General features: G+C 41.0%; 1 protein-coding gene across 3 annotated transcripts in view; it reads right to left on the bottom strand.

The window, feature by feature from the left end:
* MYLK (myosin light chain kinase) overlaps positions 1 to 18,425 on the bottom strand; it is a 141,179-nt gene that overhangs the window by 11,155 nt on the left and 111,599 nt on the right. For all 3 annotated transcript variants that reach the window (XM_063161757.1, XM_063161758.1, XM_063161759.1), the window contains 5 exons: positions 15,944 to 15,979; positions 15,752 to 15,845; positions 14,578 to 14,781; positions 10,199 to 10,416; positions 4,768 to 4,891 (listed from right to left, as the gene is read on the bottom strand). In XM_063161757.1, the coding sequence (XP_063017827.1) occupies positions 4,768 to 4,891; positions 10,199 to 10,416; positions 14,578 to 14,781; positions 15,752 to 15,845; positions 15,944 to 15,979 (676 nt within the window). The remainder of the gene's footprint in view (positions 1 to 4,767; positions 4,892 to 10,198; positions 10,417 to 14,577; positions 14,782 to 15,751; positions 15,846 to 15,943; positions 15,980 to 18,425) is intronic.

Below are 18,425 nucleotides of genomic sequence, written 5' to 3'. Positions count from 1 at the left end.
CTGAAGCCAGGGTGTTATTGCTGTTCTCCTCCTTGTTTTACATGCCCAGTGGATTAATGAGGAACCACAGTTTGCCAGTGCCACTGAACAAAATAAAACATTTTCTTTTGAGCGGTACAGTCTGACATTAAAGCCTTCCTAACTTGGTTTAAGGAAAGAACAAGAAGTGCTCTCCCATCTTTAATATAAAGAGGTGTAAATTTTTAACATGACATAGAGCTGAGTATAAGCCTTGCTTTATCCAGGTTCCAAGCCAGCACACCCAAAAGATGAACGATGCTGAAAGATCTTTCAACCAACCCAAACTGCCAAACAAGGGAGGGGGAAGAGCAGTGATGAACGACACAATGGATAAAAGGGAAAGAGGATGTTTGAAGAATCAGGGTGTGTGCTGTTAGGAAGGTGCTGAAGGGAAAGAGTATGCAGCAAGATCAAATGTGATATTAAAACACAGCCTAAGATAAAGAATATTAAAAATATTAATTGACAGAAATCCACTATGCTGAAAAGATAAACACAGCCTGGCACTGATAAAGCAATGTGTTCCTCATTGGAACACAAGCAGGGGTTTGAATCAGCCACAGACAATTCCTCCCTGAAACTACTTGGATCCTTTAGTGCCAGAAGGAAAAGGGCAACCCCCACATTCAATGTACACCCATGCAGTGCTGAAACCTTAGACTGAAAATTGTTTTGAAACAAAAACTAGAAATTGTTTCAGATTACTAAATATTCAGAACAATGACTATCCAAATTGATCATCAGAAAAAAACTAGAAATAGAAAAAAACATGTAAATTCAGCAATGCCCAGAAGAAAAAATGGAACAAAAAGAGCTGGAAAGAATTCAGGAGGTTTAACCTTCATTAGATACAGATTATTGTAAATGCAGAAAGAAACACTGAAATAGACATAAATGGAGATGATATACACAAGCTATAATATTTGTGGCCTGTTATTTCAAAGGCAATAGATCAACCTAAGTATGTGGAACAGCACTGTGATGCAGAACAGGACAGAGTACAAGATAAAAGTGGAAGATAAAAACATGAGGTAGAGAATACAAACGGAAATTTAAGGAAGAACAAAGACAGATGAAGAGACAGGACTGAATAAGTTATCCAGGAAGATAAAAAGGATTTAATATGTAGTTTAGAAATGTGGAAAGGGAACCTATGAACTGTAGGATGGAATTAAATCAGTCTTGCCATAAGGAAGACAGATGCAGTATCCCAGCAGGGAGTGCAGTATCTGTACTTACATCTGCAAAGCAGAGGGCTGGGGGGAGGTTTTGCTGCAGGGTCTTGGAGGAGTGCTGTCACCCTGCTTCCTACTTAAGATTACAACCCAACCATTTATTCCACTGCAGGGAAGACCCTTCACTCACAGAGATCACGTTAGCAGCTCTCTGCTAAAGCCAGTTTGTATTCATTGTTGTGCAGCACATCATGGAAACACAGTCACTTTCCAGGCAGGTGTTAAGTCAAGTGATGCTGTGTGTGCTCCCTGCTGTTCCCTTGGGACAGAGGGTGGGCACAGCAGCTCTGGGCCATCAGCTGCCTCTAGCAGAGCTGCCCTTACATCCAGGGCTCCGCTCTGCCTGCATGGGCCCACTCCCACGGCAAGGGGAGAGGGGATGCACATGCCCAGGTGATGGGCACAGTGATGTCTCACTGTGTGAAATAGACACCAAGTGAGTGTGTCTTGCACTTCAGGCACGAGATTTGGTAGCTCTGAGCTTAAAATCAAAATGGGAAAGCAGAGCTGCAACTAAAGAGAGATGCAGTTCTCGTTGACTTTCATTTACATTCTGTAATGATGATGTGATAGGTCATTTTGGATAATGGCTCATAGTTGTCAGTCTGTGAAAATAGCTGGGCTGTAAGAAAGTGAAGAGATTGGGAATAGTCTGGGGTGGAGAGGTAAAGTCCAAGTGATGACTCATGGGTCTTCCCTAACTTCTATTACTTTATTCTTATGGCAAGAAAGACAAAAGCTGATTATCACTGCTAATCACTACGGTGGCAATAGCAATGCATCAAAAGAAATATTCTTCATTGTTTTTGGGTAATGTAGATTTTCCCTCATGACGGGTTAAATGATCTTGAATATACCTCACCAAACAAGTAATTTAATAACATATTTCTCAGGGCATATCCAATCAGCCGAATGAGTGTAACGCCACCCAACCCCATCAGCGAACGGTGCAGCATCCAAATACCCTGCTTGGCACTGGGAAGAAGCAGACAGGTCTTTGGCAGGACAGGTCACCTTTCCCCCCCCGTTCCGCTCGCTTTGTCTCAGGGGATGCCGCTGCTCCCCAGCAGCGCCGCCCTGCAGCGGCAGCCCGGGCTGCATTCCCCGAGCGCTCGGTGCCAGCCCCGGCGGGTGCCTCGCTGCTCTCACCGGGAGCGCACGGGAACCCGCCAGGGGCGCTGATAATAACACCGAGCGGCCCCGAAGGACGAGCGGCTCCCCGAAATGCGGGCGGGGCCGGGCGGGCTGCAGGCGGCGCTGCAGCACCGAGCGATTCCCGGTGCCCGCACCGAGCGATTCCCGGTGCCAGCAACGAGCGATTCCCGGTGCCCGCACCGAGCGATTCCCTGTGCCAGCACCGAGCGATTCCCGGTGCCAGCACCGAGCGATTCCCGGTGCCGCCAGCACCGAGCGATTCCCGGTGCCCGCACCGAGCGATTCCCGGTGCCGCCAGCACCGAGCGATTCCCGGTGCCCGCACCGAGCGATTCCCTGTGCCCGTACCGAGCGATTCCCGGTGCCCGCACCGAGCGATTCCCGGTGCCGCCAGCACCGAGCGATTCCCGGTGCCGCCAGCACCGAGCGATTCCCGGTGCCCGTACCGAGCGATTCCCGGGGCCCGCACCGAGCGATTCCCTGTGCCCGTACCGAGCGATTCCCGGTGCCCGCACCGAGCGATTCCCGGTGCCGCCAGCACCGAGCGATTCCCGGTGCCGCCAGCACCGAGCGGTTCCCGGTGCCCGCACCGAGCGATTCCCGGTGCCGCCAGCACCGAGCGGTTCCCGGTGCCCGCACCGAGCGATTCCCTGTGCCCGTACCGAGCGATTCCCGGTGCCCGCACCGAGCGATTCCCGGTGCCGCCAGCACCGAGCGGTTCCCGGTGCCCGCACCGAGCGATTCCCGGTGCCGCCCGCCCAGCCCGCTCCCGTCCCGGGGCACGGGCGTTTGACCCCGCGCTGCTGCCTGGGTGGGCTGCCTGTCTGGAGCCATGGAACCGTCTAAAGCAGCTTTCCAGATCTAGAGAGAAGTGCTTGGGAGTGAATGGAAAATAGAAGTCCTGTAAATAAACTGGCAGAGCGAAGCGACCTTGAGGCATGGAGTACACTTCGCATCTGAAATTGAAGATAACAGAAATATTCCGAGGCTTTGCTGGGAGCAAGAGAGAGTTGATGTGGTCGCTTTTGCATAGGCCAAGTAAGGAAATTGTGTAGCTTGGTTTGGGAATGAGAAGAGCCTGAACAAGTGCAGGCTCATGAGAGAAGCAGGAGTAGAGAACAACTGAGTAAAAGCGAGGCAAACAACTGTGCATTGCCAGGTCCAGGAGCAGGATACCACTCTTTAATAAAGGAAGAAAGGCATAGAGAGGAGTCTTTTAAAAGAACCAATGCAAAGCAGATTTGCCACTGACTTACTACTGAAGCTGGAACAAGGGAGAAAGAACCATGCTCCAAACAAACCTTCTCTTTTCACTTGTTTATATGGCATTGAATGTGTAAAATCACTGCTGGAAGAAAACCACTTGCTGGCCTAGGCAAGGAGATACTATTTCCATATACATTTCTCTAGATTCACTGATGTTTATAAACATGCTGCATCAAATAATATATAAAAATGAAATCTAATACTTAAATATGTAACCAAGAGCTGCAGCCAACCATCTGTGGTGAGCTGGGGGTCGGTCTCTTTCCCGGGCAACAACAGACAGAATAAGAGGACACAGTCTCAAGCTGCGCCAAGGGAGATACAGGCTAGAATTAAGGAGGAAGTATTTTACAGAAAGAGTGGTCAAATACTGGAATCATCTACCCAGGGAGGTGGTAGAGTCACCATCCCTCGAAGATTTAAAAAACTCGAAGAGTTTAAAAAAAGACTGGATGTGGCACTTGGTGCCATGATCTAGTTGAAGTGTTAGAACATGGGTTGGACTCGATGATCTTAAAGGTCTCTTCCAACCTAGAATTTCTGTGATTCTGTGATTCTGTGATCTGCTATAGTGTTGCAATGAGCTTAATCCATGTTGCTTATAAAATGTACCTATACAGTGGCTTGTGCTTGGTAATAAATTAAAATGCACTGTGAACAGATATAGCAATGCTGGGGTACTTCAGTGTGTCCCACGAGACCCCAAAATTTTGCAAAAGTTTTCTCTCATTGAATAAATAATGGAAATTATTGGTTATTAGTGCATCCTCAAATAATTCTTTTAACATCTGGAAAGGAAAAATTGTTCAAAGTTAATAATAAAACAGTCACATTGTCTTTTTAAATGGGATGGAGCGCTGCTGATTTATGATGTAAGAGATACAACATCAAACAGCTGAATTTCCAGAACTGCCTGTTCTGCAGTTTACCAACTGCACCCTTCAGAGAGCAGCAAAGTTTTATTAAACATGCTGGAGCTGCTAATTAGAATAAAAAAGGCCTGAAAACTTCAGAAGTTGATGAAAATTTTGTATGTTCAGCAACTGTCAGGATTTGTGAATTTAAAGGAAGAAGAATAGAAAAGTACTCACAAAATGTAGCAGATAACTCCTATACTCCACATATCTGTTTCATATCCAATAGGTTCATAGTTTATAACTTCTGGAGCCACAAACTCAGGTGTCCCAAAGAGAACTTTCAGAGAGCCTGCATTTTCTGTGGAGAATGAAAGAGAAAACCATTAACTGCTGCATGGAGACTTTCAAAAACCAGTTATTGCCCAGTAACTGGAAAACCAGATTTGCCCTAATATTTGTGGTTTCATTAAAGATCCATATCAGAAGAAATAAATGATGCCTGGATTGCTGTTTTCTTAGCTGATATATGTCTAGCAATGAAGAATTATTTCTTAAGCATCCTCAAGCACACACAGCATTGTATAAGGCACATAAGAAGGTTCCTATTGCAAGGAGCTTCCACAAGACCAAATCCATGAAAAAGGAGAGACACCAGTACTTAATTCAGACTGTGTGTCCTGAAGTAAAAAAGTGTTGGAGCCTCCATCCCTTTAGCAGTTGCACAAGAGAACTGCAGCACTCCAGTGTCACAAAGAAATGACAGTTTTCACAAATTATTGAACATTTATCAAAGCTCGGGGCTCTGCATGTTGTGGTAAAAAGAAACAGTCATGATAAAATTGTAACAGTAGGAAATAATTATTTCAATACAATACATTTTCTTCTAGTGTAAACAGGAAAGAAAATCAATAGTGGGTTGCATCCTTTTAAATTTGAAGTGAGGCCAAGAGTAAAACAAAAGAAGGGGCAGATGATGTGCACCAGTCAGATCATTACCCACAGGTAAAGCTGGACTTGGGCATGCTGTCAAAACCAGGCTGCCTACAAGCACACCTGTGGTCAAGGGGAAGCACAAATCACCAGCTGCCAGTCACCAGCTGCTGCAAACTCCTGTTCAGCTGGCCTGTAGCACAGGTATTCTAGATCTGCTCTGCTTAAACACTCTGTGGATGCTTTTAACATGATCTACAGTGAAGCCACTGCTTTCAATATGAACTGAAAGAATAAGGTCATGAGACATGAACTGGCTTGACATTCTTCTTGTGTTGACCCACCAGCATTGCCCTGCTGGAAAATACAGTGATGGAGGTAAGAGAAAAACCTGTTCATAACCAAGTGCTGCCAGATTATGCTGCCAGTGTGCAAGTGAGTGATGTGTCTACCCTCCAACATAGTGTGAAACACAGAGTCATTAAGCTAAAAATTCTTAGGCAAATCTCAGTGGGCTCATTTTTATCAGTGCGTTTTCTAAATCTGATGGGAAGAAGAAAAGAATAAGCAAGGTCAGGAAAAAAGAAAACTAAGGAATAGTTTAGGGACTGGGGAGGAAAAAACCCCACATTCCAGTAATAGAATTGCATTGTAAAAATATAAAAATGTCAGAATATAAGTTGTGTCTGACTTGAAACAGGCTTGGATTTAGGTTGAGAAACTCGTGTCCAGTCTGCATGTCTGCCTGAACCATCAGTGTATGCCTTAAGTGAGATTGCATTAGGTTTATCTTTTGTGCAAGAGCAGCAGCCAGATTAGGCAAAGTAGAATGTCCTAGTGAGGAACCACTGCTCTCCCAAAGAGATTACCATCTAAACAAAACAGATATGGATGGGAAGGCAAACACATTCCAGTCCTGCTCCTGTTAAGGTTACCAGGAGTACAGGGATCTGCAGCTCTGCAATCAAGAGAAAAGCTAGAAAATCCTCAAACAGCCGCCAAGTCAAAGTTTTGAAGAGTCTGCAAAAAAAGCAACTTGTCCACAAAACAGAATCTGAACAGAATATTTTTATTTACCAGAACTTAATTTATGAAGTTTTACAACATAAATGCTGATCCCAGTACAGACTCCACTCCCAAACTTAGCTCCATTGAAAGCTCTTAAGGCATTTCATGAAATGCAGTCAAACACCTGAGCTGGTGCTCTTTTGAGGCACCCAAATCCCCAGCTTACCAAATGGAATCTGAAACATCTATAGGGTTAGTAACTTGCCTAATGATTGAGCACCATGCTTGAGGCAACTATAGAGCACAACAAACAATTCACTTGCAGTTGTGCCAGTTTCCCATTTTAAATGCTGTGACACCTTTTTTTTGCTCTGGTCAGATATGGTTATAGTAAATTATTTCAGAAACGTCATTTTAATACATTTTCCCTGCTCCCACCATTTTTAGAGACAGAAACAGAGAGAAGGATGCCTGGAATAGGTGCAGGAAATTACTCAGAACCTTCCATGCAAATTCACCAACATCAAGACCCTCCTGCTCTCTGACTATCCTTTAAAAAGCACATTCAAAAAGTATTGCACAATATCCCTACAGTCACATAACCAGAGTTTTCTTACTGCAAAAGGTATGACACTTTTTCTAACATGGCATCTAAAGTTAGCCTGAAAGAAGGGCAATGTGCTCTCCACAGTGGCAATGAGGAGTCAGAGATCACCTTCCCTTCTGAAGTGCCAGCAGAAAGCCCAAGATCCCATTTTCCCATCTGCCTTCATTTTAAAATTTATCACAATGAATCTGTTTTCTAAAAGCTTCATCATGATAATCTAAATCTCAGGCTCAGATTTTCACATCCAAGTTTGGAGGCTTTTCTGTGCACTGTGTAAACTACCATGAGCAACTGTGTATGCAAAAGGCTGGTGTATAAATGTGCTGCCCACAGGTCAGAGAAATGTGGGGTTTTTTGAAAACATGGCATTTGAGTGCAAGCATACAGCGTGAAACAACTGACACAGCATTTTCTGTGTATATAAGAAAAAAGAAAGGAAAAGAGTAAGACCCTTTATATGCAGCAATATGTCAAGTCTTTACCCAGTTGTTTACAAGCTTAGTACACAAGTAAGATCTGTGTTTGGATATCCCTTAGTTCAGATAGAAAGCTGACAAGCTAGCTGGAAACTGTTGCTGACACTGTATATAATCAGCTGGTTAAAAAATATATCTTTACAGTACTCAAAAACCATTCTCTTTCTCCTTAAGAAGTTTATCTTAAACAATTTTCTACATGTGTTCCTCAGCACACCAAAAAAGGTCAGGAAAATATCCCACTGCAGCTTTGGTATTTCCTGACAGTGCAAGGGAACTAATTAGCTGCAGGAGATGACTGCAGAAGGAGCTGATCCTAATATCTTTAAAGCTGATCAAAACACTGAATATTTAGAGGCACTAGTTTGCATTAGTTACAAAAAGTTAAATCTCAGAAGCTGAAGTGCAGAATCAGCCACTGCTCCTCCCTTCAGCAATCCCTTGGCTGAGCAGTTTCTGCTCAGTCAGGGTCAGGTCTGTAGGATGAGGGCTCCAATCCCACATCTATCAATGTCAAAGTGAATTTGACAGCCAATTTCAAAGTCACAAAGCTTGAAGGAACACAAGGAGGAGGAATGTGCCCTCAGTGCACCACATAAGACAACTGGCAAGAAGCAGGCATTAGTGAAGTGTTTTTAGCTATTTTTGTAAGTAAATGAAACAGTAAAAGTTGCTTTCTGCTCATGGAACTGACATGTTACAGTTGTTTTTGCAATTAAAACAGTGCTTCTTCTTGCTGGGCATTGAATGGAAAGGACTTTTCCCTTCCTAGGGAATGCCACCCACGATGGAGTTACCCAGAATGGCAGGCTGATGAATAGCAAATACCTACAATGGAACCTGACAAGAATTAGCAGCATATTAAGCCAAATGAATGCACAGTACTGTAAAATCAGAATCAGCATTAGTGCCCACAGCTGTCATCCTTCTACACTGAGAGAAGTTATCTGGAGTTCAGAGATTTCCTACCTATGGCAGTACAGCTCACAAGCTGCTGTCAGCCGTGGCTGCACTGTGATGCCACAAGATTACCAGAAAAGTGCTGAAAACAGGATCTTCTGTTTGCTAAATGTGGGTTCCACTGTGCTCTGAAGTTAAAAAGGTAGCTGAAGAAGTTTCTATAAAAAGGCCATTCCATGTTTACTTTATATCTCTTGTTGATGAAATCCACTCAGTGCCGCAGTAAATGCACAGTTTTCAGGCTGACAGCTGGAACATCATGGGCTGAAATCTTTCCCACACCTCTCACACAAAAATAGCAGCACTGGAACTTAGTTAACTGTTCATCTGTTTTCTGAACAAGAACTAAATCGGTTCATGTTCCCAGAACTCTACTGGCTCTATATTGGTCAAGGAACAGAAATGGCAGTAAATAAAATAAATAAAATAAACATCTTAGTGGCCATGTGACCAAGATTCATTTAATACACTATTGGAGCAGAACATCATCTAAAATTCTTCAAAGCAGACTTCTTTTCCCTTATTCATTCAACATAGCAGTTCCAGTTTGTTTTAGTAAAGCTATATTGTTGGGAATGCAGTAGTCTGTTACTTAAGTGTTAAAAGAAGTAGGATGAGCTGCATTTAGGCAGATAACAAAAGGTAGTTGGTAGTATTTCACTTGTACTCTCTCAAAAATCATTATTTATTTTTAAGTAAGTACTAAAAATTTTTAAATTAATACTTTTTCAAAGAGGGAAGGCAAAAGATTTCAAGCAAGAATCCAGCTGTGGACCCCATTACATAGAGAGTAGGAATTCATGTAAGTTTTCCCAATTAATTAATGTCAGGACAGCCACAAATCTCAGCTCTCCCAGTGTAACAGGTTCATAAACTATTGTTCTTCCTTCTAATTCCTGCAATGATTTTTATTTCTTTTGAGAAAATACAAGATGAAAAAAGGTCAGTGTGGGATGTTGGTATTGTTTAACACTGAAAATACAACTGAAGGGATGCTTTTTAGAGCTGAACAATATGAAGACAAGAACCTCTGGAGGTCTTTGGCTATCAAGTTGCAGATCATGTTGGAAGCTTAGACCAAAATGATTGATGGAAAGCAGCTAAAAAGCAGCGTAGGAAGAGGAAGGGCTTGTCAAATGGAATTTCCCCTTGCTGCATTATTTTTAAGTACTGCTATTACACAGCTCTTTATAAAATTCCTCTTATGTTTAACATGTATGACAATATCCTGCTGTTTAAGATAAGAAATAATAAAAATGACAGGAAAATGTAAAATTACTGTAATTATCTGAAAGGCTTCTAGAGCATCGCCTTGATTTCTGCTGTTAAAAAAAGTTTTAAGGATTTGTAGTATTCACAAAGTATTTAGTTAGAGAGTTAGTGCTTTATGGTACCAAATGTAAATATTTTTTAATATTAGTATTACTGTGTATTTTAGGTGGAATCTACAGGGATATCCTGCTGTGGAAACACACACATTCTGTAAACCCCATTGCAAACTCCTCTTAAAGCTGAGGTGCCCTACTTTCATTCTTGAATGTCTTCTTTTCCCTTTTCTATTTTTCCTAAACCCAGAAATATTTATAGGAAACATGTATTTACTCTCTATATAATAGAGAGTGAATGAATTACTGCTTGTCCTGCCCTCTCCCTTGTGATACTGAAATAGGCAGAGATTCATTACCTAATCTCCTTGCAAGACCAAAGTCAATGAGTTTGATGCTGGTACCAGTCTTGTTGACACACATAATATTTTCTGGCTTCAGATCCAAGTGAACAATACCCTGCTTATGAATGTATTGAACTCCTTCTGAAATCTGCTTCATGTATTTAATGCACTCTCTCTCTGTCAGTTCAAAGTCTTCATCGATGATCCGTTCAAAGAGCTCTCCTCCAGAAACCCTATGAAAGACAGAATAAAAAGAGACTTCTGTAACATGTTCATTTGGGGAATAATCAGGCTTTCTTTTTACAGCAATACAGAGAGCTCCAGCTTGCAGCACAGCAGTCACTTTAGGATGCAATCTGTATTTTTTAATGGCATCTTCCATAGATAAAAGGGTCACGTGGGAAGAATCCCCTCTTTGTGTGGTATAAATCAATAGATGTTTTCTGTTCTGAATCCGTGTTGCAGGTGAGGACTGTGAGACACCACTGTTGTTATTCCAGGCAGGAGGGGTTTGCATCCTGCCTCTGGGACTGTGTCACCTGCAGGTGACAGTGGAGTGTGTGCTCTGTGACTGCCACCCTGCAGACACGTGCTCCTAGCACTGCTCCCAACTCTGAGCATACACTTCCCATTTCTCCCTTCCCTCCTGTGAGCCAGCAGTGCACAAGTGCAGATAACATAATGTAGAAATAAAACTAAAATACATGAAATGGGTCCCAGGGAAAGAGGACAAAACTGCAAAGAGATGAGCAAAAATTCAGGAAGAGAGATTGAGAGTGACTAAGGCTGAAGGAGGAAGAATTCCGATGTTATGGTTAACTGGAATGCAAAGCTCAAAGGGTAAATTACTGACCCAAGTGAGCTCAGAGGGAATTTCCTCCTCAGCCATGACAGGAGAAGGATATAACCCACAACACTTTCTAAAGTGTTGGTATTTTTAGCTGAGCCCTGATCACACTCCTTGTAGGTCAATTCCATTTTAATGCTAATTTAGGATGTGAAATAATTGTTCTTTCCAGGGTAGCATCTCCTGGATTGAACTGTTCGTGCAACTGAAGTGGGACATTTTTAACCTAGATTTAATAAAGCATAATTTAAATTGTGGCTTACTGGGTATGGTAGGCTTTTTCATTCTGTTTTTGTTTGAGTTTGTGTTGTGTTTTGTTTTGTTTCTTTGGAATTTTTTGTTGATTTTATTTTGTTTTTTAAATTTTGATTAATCACTCAACTGGTTTATCTGCTTGCATCCAAAGATGGGAAATACTTTTTTCTTTCTGCGGGTGAATGACCCATAAAGAAAGGAGCACACAGTGAAGAGCAGCTTTGCTTTTAGAAATTAAACACACCATGGCCTTTATATGGTTTAATATTTTGCAGGGTTCATGGTTATTGCCAAATGCAATTGCACATTGCAGTTACAGAAGGAAAACACGCAGCTGAAAGGCAGCCTTGCCATGCTTGCAGGTTGTCAGATACATGATTATATCCCTCATGAACCAAACTGAATTGGAAACATCTGAAGTTCTGGATGCATTTCTTGCTTTGGCTATAAAATTTCAGAAAATATGTAATTAGAAATTACATATTGTGGTTTCCTATGCATTTGTGGTTTCCTATGAATATGAAAATAGCGAGAAGAGCATGTGCTTGACAAACTGCGAGGTTATGTTGGATTAGAGCACATTTGTAACATAAAGCAATAGCATTGCCAGACCTGTTGAATAAACATGCAGGGGATCTAGTGTGTTGTTGCTTTGCTAAGGCATTAACCAGTATGGGTGTTTATGAAAACATCTGCAGGCAAAATGTTTGTATGTGGAGTACTGTGCAACTCCAAATGATAATGCATCCTTATACTAACAGTTTCTGACTGTTTAATGCAGATAGTGACAACTTATTTGTACTATAAAAGTGCCACCCTTCCCAGATCCCTAAAGGGAACACTTTTCAGAAATTCTAACATTTCTCAATCCCCACTTTTTAGTATATTTTTTTAAATAAACCACTGTTAATACACCTGCCTACTGTTTTTACGACGGGAGCTCTCAACACCCTGGTAGCAATGGTAGATTAAACTGCAATGCATTTATAAGGGGTGAATACTCTTGCATTTATATCAGGAGCCAAATCCAATTTGATTTTTGCTATGTTAAGAAGCTGAATAAAATCAATGTGAATGAGATTCTACACATACACAGGAGGAGAAATTGGCTTTGTTCAGTCACAACTAGTTCAGAATCCAATTCTCTATTTTTTTTTCTGGATTCTCCTCTTTTCAGTCTTCTCTACATGAGTCATATAGGAAAATATTCTTATCTATGGAATCACAGAATACTCATCGAAGGTTTTGGTCCAGTAGGAACAGTGAGAAGAATCTACCCTGGAGTTGTCCAGGCAAATACTCAAGTGCATTTTTAAAAATCTACCTTAGAAAAAAATAAAAAACCCAATTAATTTGTACTAGCCTAAATCACATCAAATGATAGAACCTAGTGCTGACATTTTGCTCCAATAATCTTAATTTGCAATACAATAATCACCTTCTGTTCTATGTCAAAATAAACTGACTATCTGAAGTATATAAAACTTTGAGGCACTTAGCCCTCAGTGCTGAATTAAAGTGACAATATGCTACTATTTTCAGATTTACTTTTTCAACTGAGATTTTTATGGTGGAACCAATATGTTCCTATATTTGAAAAGGAAATGCCTGAGATTTGCCTCTGACTTCCAGTAAATGTTAGATGGAATGGTTTCCAGGCAAGAGCATATCATTATGGTGTTTAATTTAAAAGTAATAATAAAAAAGTCTGATTTTATTTTGAATATGAAATCAAACCATATAAAATAGTGTAATGAGAAATATTAAAAGGAGAGAGTATGAAGTTTAAAAGGTTCCAGGAAAGGTATGGGAATAAAATTAAAATGAACAATTTAGAATAAATAACAGGAAGAAAAATCAAAGGGTGCTTCTCATCAATTTGAGTAGAAGGGGAGTTCCTGAATGCCACTCACTGCTAAAATCTGATTTAAAACAGACTGATAGCAAGTGAGCTTGATTTATTTGAAATCCATGCATTTAAACTCTGATGGAAATGAAACAAACAGCTTCCATTGTAAGAACTTTTAAAGCTATTTCCCACAACTTCTTTGATATGCAAAGAAATATTATATTGACAGCTACAGCAGAATTGATCCCTTGGAGGCTCTTTATCACTACAGGTGCAGCTGCTGGGCTGGGATTATGTCAGCTGGGTAACATGGCAGTAGAGAGGCCATGCCACACAGCTCCTCACTGCTCTGCTGCTGCTCCACACAGTGGAAATGTTGGGGGGCTGAAAAACCAGAGAAGGCATTCACCCCAAACTAAAACCACATCCTACTGAGGCTGCGTGACAAAACTACTTCAAATTTGATTGCAGTTTTCTGTATTTTTAAAGAGTAAAGCCCCTTTGCTGTCAGGGGGGAACTAATGGAATATAAAGCCATATGCTATTCCAGACTTTCTACATCTCCCTGTTTTCCATTAGGTCTGCCAGCTCTCAGTTCCAAGCTAGTTAGGGTTCCCTTCCCTTACTATCGGCAGTTTGCTCAACTGCTCAATTTAAAAATAAAAACACCTTCCTGCACATAAGTTCCAGGGCTGTAAAATCCCATCTCTGAAATATGCCAGTGCAGGAGTAGTTTGCACATAATCTAAGTGCCAAGGAAGCAAAATAGACATATAGTCTCTTTTGCCTCAAAAAATTTATATCTTACTTAGAACTTCCAGCCAGCAAAAAAAAAACCTGCTTCTCCTTGCATCAGAGAGCACATGAAATAAATATGGCAGCAGAACTGTAACTAAAGTAACTTTTTGGGAAAAACATGAGGATTTAATTTTCTTTCCAGTTGGTACTGCCACAAGTATGGGATTTAGACTAAGCAGGTGCACTATAGATGATATAAATATTGCTCATGCTGGTCATTATTGTTTGTGAAGACTGCTCAACACAAGTTTAGAATTTCCTAAAGTAAAAGAAGTTCACCTTAAACACATTTTAGATTCTAAATGAAAGTCCAAAATGCAGCTAATTTTGTTGTCACCTCTCCCAAATGGACAATAAGAGCAAAGCTGCAAAACCCCGCCAAATGTGCTTTAAGAAACAAGCAAACTAGACAGTAACAATTGTTACAGCAGATTGTGACTGATTTTTAAAATATTAACACAGATTCACTAATACAATTTAAACAAGTTGGATAAATAATTGGAAAAACTTGTAAGATCTGAAAACCATCCAGGCTCTGCAAATCCGGAAGGATTTGACAGTCTTGTGTCTTTAAGTTGCTACTTTTGTACACACAACTATTTTCAACATTATTAATTTTGTCAGTGTGCTCTGCTTCATACTTACATTTCCAAAACCATAACGATGTTGGCTTTTTCTTCAAAGGCATCTACACATTGGACAAGTTTTGGATGATGTAGGCAGTTCATGATGCTGATTTCTTCCCTTATGTTTTCTTTTTCCTTAGCAGAATATGCTTTGAAAAATTTTCCTGCCCAAACTTTTCCATTCTTCTTTTCAACAAGCCTGAAGACTTGTCCAAATTTTCCCCTGAAAATATAGAACTATTTCCATTAAATGTTTTTACAATATATGAGCCACCACAAATTGCAACAATTTACTAAATATTCCGGCACAAACATTCCATTCTGAAATTAAAATGTCTTAGTATCAAGTAATATTCTATACTGAACTGCAAGAACTTTTGAATGAATACCATGTTTAGAGATACTCTGCCATTCCAGTTAACAAGTCTTACATAGGAGAGTTCAAAAACTGGGACTCCTACCAGGCTTTAATTCAGGTCTTTTTGCACACAGTTTTCTATAGGTCATACACCTCTGAAGATGGGACATCTCAGGTACAGGATTTAGGTGAAATCAGAATCTGAATGCTCAAGGCTTCAGCACTATTGTTTTCCTTTGCTGTAATGTACAATTCTACCTCTGTGTTACACTTCTCAGGATTTGTTCATGGCAGCACAGAGGATCCCCTGGCCTTCAGCACCGATCTCTGAAGGATTATCATGGCCTGCAGTTCACACCAGCACGAGCTGGGGCCCGGAGAAACACAGCCAGGCTAATCACTGACCTTCTCTCAGCAATAGTATTAATGCTCTTGGGATTATGGCTGCTGTCAACAGAGATTCCAGCCTGTGGGCAGGATAATCTTATTACCACTAATGGATATAATGGAAATGCAAGTACACAATGTGTACCTTTTTCTTTTCAGATAGCTTTTAGGACACTGAAAAACGAATGAATCCTCTAGCTTTGTTCATATGTGGGCTCTATTTGCCAGAAATACATGTAGTGCCTACTTAAAATTATCAGCTAATAGGAGCAAAGAATCTTTATGGAGTGGAAGCCAAAATACGTTGAAAACTATTTTTACTGCAAGAAAGGAGCCCAACTGGGATTTTGAAAGTACAAGACAGTCAAAGAATAAATGCACATGATCTTCATAACTGGCTGGTAGCCTTGAAAATTGTGTGTCTTCAACAGCACAGCCCAGTACTTACGATCCCAGCCTTTCTTCAATGTTGTAGACATCTGACACCTTCTGTTCAGTGTTGATTGTAACTGTCCGATATTCCACCTCTGTTTCTTTCTCCTCTACAAATAACATTAAGGACCATGATTATAAACCTCCAGAAAACGTGAATGAAGGACACAGATTTGTGTTTGTCCTGTTTAAAACATGCACTTCTTACCATCGTCAGATAGCTCTGCTTCATCCTCTTTAGGTTCTGTGATGAAAATAAAAAGACATGAATGGCTTTTTACATGGGATATATACTTATATAAGTATATTCACTCATATAAGATATTCAAAGTGACATGAATTATTCAAAGTGACATGGACAAGTGATAGACCCTATGGTAAAACAGCAAAAAGCAGTCATGGAGTTTGTGCATTAATTTCATAATTAAAATCCCTTCACCACTCCTTCATCACTATTGACTATCCAGTCACAATCTAGTCACCATTTCTGAATGAATCGCATTCCTGTGGTTTGCAGTACTTGTCAATTATACCTGCCTACTAGAAATCTCAGCATACTGCATCAGTTCAAAGTAATCCAAGAAATGCCTTTAGAATGCCTCAGGGAAATAGAAAACAAATTAAAAATATTAAAATCAATAACACTTCTTGTTCCATGACATTTTTTTCTTGGCTTTGATGTGCCTTTTTTGAATTGTGAAGCCAAAAGTTAGGCAAGTAAGTACATGAAAAGATTCCCTGCAAAGCACCCAGATAAAGTTTTCAGACTCAAAATATTGAGAAAATCTGAACAGCAAGCATTCCCCTGAGCATGGCTGAATTCTGTAATCACTGAGGTTCAAAAGGAGCCTCAGTTCTGCAGGCAGACTCAAAGACAGGTGAACTCAGTGACCAAAGTCAGAGTAAAAGTTGGCCTGAGTGTCCTGATTTTCATTTCTAATTTTCATTTACATGAACTGCCTGCAGCACTGCTTTTTGCCTGCAGGAATGAGGGGAAAGGGGTTATAGCTGGAATGTTGTCATACATTACTTACACCACTTGGGCTTGCTCCTAAGACCTGTGGCTGTGACCAGCGATTTGAAAAACTGCAAAGGCTGTTTGTTACATAGTTAATTCTCCTGTAGCTGCTGAAACTGCACTTTTCCATCATGGGGTGCAAGCCTAACCAAGGGATTTATCCCCCCTGTGTCAGCAGATCTGTGTTATTAAATTAATGCTGTACTCTGGGTGCTGTTAGGTGCTTTAGAGCACAGAGTTAGATGCAGAGGATGAGTGGAAAACAACACAAATAAAGGGTGCAGGGGGAGCAGATTATCTGGTCTGAGGCATCACCCTTTCACATGCCACACAAAATGCTGCATCTGTGTGCTGGTAGCAAAACCAATCAAGTCTGTTGCTAAAGCCTTTCTCTCTGTTTTGTCTGGAGCTGCAACCCTTGCATATTCCTGCACAGAAGAGTTGGTTTGCAGAGATCTACGAGAAGAGCAGGGAGGGAAGGGAGCCTTCCCCACCCGGGGTAGCTGTTCTCAGACCTTCCTCAGCTACAAACCACTCCTGCACAGAGCACATAACATTTTCCTCCCCTTTTAAGGGCTGTGTAAGGGAGCTGCTCCCAGCCAGGCTGCCAGTAGGTAATGCCTGCCAAATACTGCTGAGACAAGGAGTCAGTGCCCGGTTCTGGAGCCACACTGCACTGAAGCCACAGAATAGGAACAGTTTGGTCCACCAGTGGAAGCCTAAATTATCTAAGTGGCACATATCTGATCTTGGTAAGTGCTGAAAAGCTGTGCTAAAACCTTTCTCGGAAGCGAGTCAACAGTATCAAATTTTCCTCAAACATGGCAATGCATGCTTTAATCTGTTGAGACTTACAACCTTATTTTAGTTTTCTTCAAATGCAATGTGAAAATTGAGCCATGCCTTTCTTCACTGAGATCATACTGACATTGCTAATATGTGCTGGCCACCTCAGTATGAAAATCAGTAATCAGACTTCTTGACAGCCTAGAAAATCCTCAGTTACTCAGCTAAGGGTTCACAAAGATGGCAGCTTAAAGTCCTGACTTTGACAGGTGCTGAAAACATGCATTTTCCACTGCCTTTAATTAAAGCACCAGTTATAGTCTCACACTTGAAAAATCACACTTTAAATGATTTGCTCTTTTTCCATACTATCTGCAATAACAAGAATTGAAATCAATTAGCCCTAGAATTGAGAGCACAAAGACAACCTCCCCCCTCCTGCAAACAGAACACATTTTCTTTTTGCTCAAAACAACTTTTTTGTTGCTTTTTAAAAAATGTCTATTGCAATGACTCATACACTTTCTAGCCTTTTGTACTAAATCTATGTAAGAAAATGCTCAGACTTCAATGGAAAAATAACTTGTTTGCTTTGGTCCAGTATAGGTAGTGGTTGTTCTAGCAAAAACATAGAGAAGAGTCAGGTCTCCAGCCCCAGAAGGTGTTTGTCCTGCAACTAAAGAAAGAGGGCATTCAAACACAGGGAATTTTATTATGAAGAGCCGATACCATCTAGCTTCCTTTCAATTTTATTGCTACTCCTAATGTTATTTTCCCCTCTTGGAAGAGAAGGTGCATCTTGGTTTAGATTGGTTTTAAATCTTGCAAATAGAGGGAAGTGATTCCTCAGCATGCATCCAATTTAGCACTTGAAGAGAAATATGAT

This window comes from Melospiza melodia, chromosome 8 (assembly GCF_035770615.1).
Source record: "Melospiza melodia melodia isolate bMelMel2 chromosome 8, bMelMel2.pri, whole genome shotgun sequence".
NCBI lineage: Eukaryota > Metazoa > Chordata > Aves > Passeriformes > Passerellidae > Melospiza > Melospiza melodia.
Note: the sequence above shows the minus strand (reverse complement) of the source record. Positions and strands in the feature narration are given on the sequence as shown.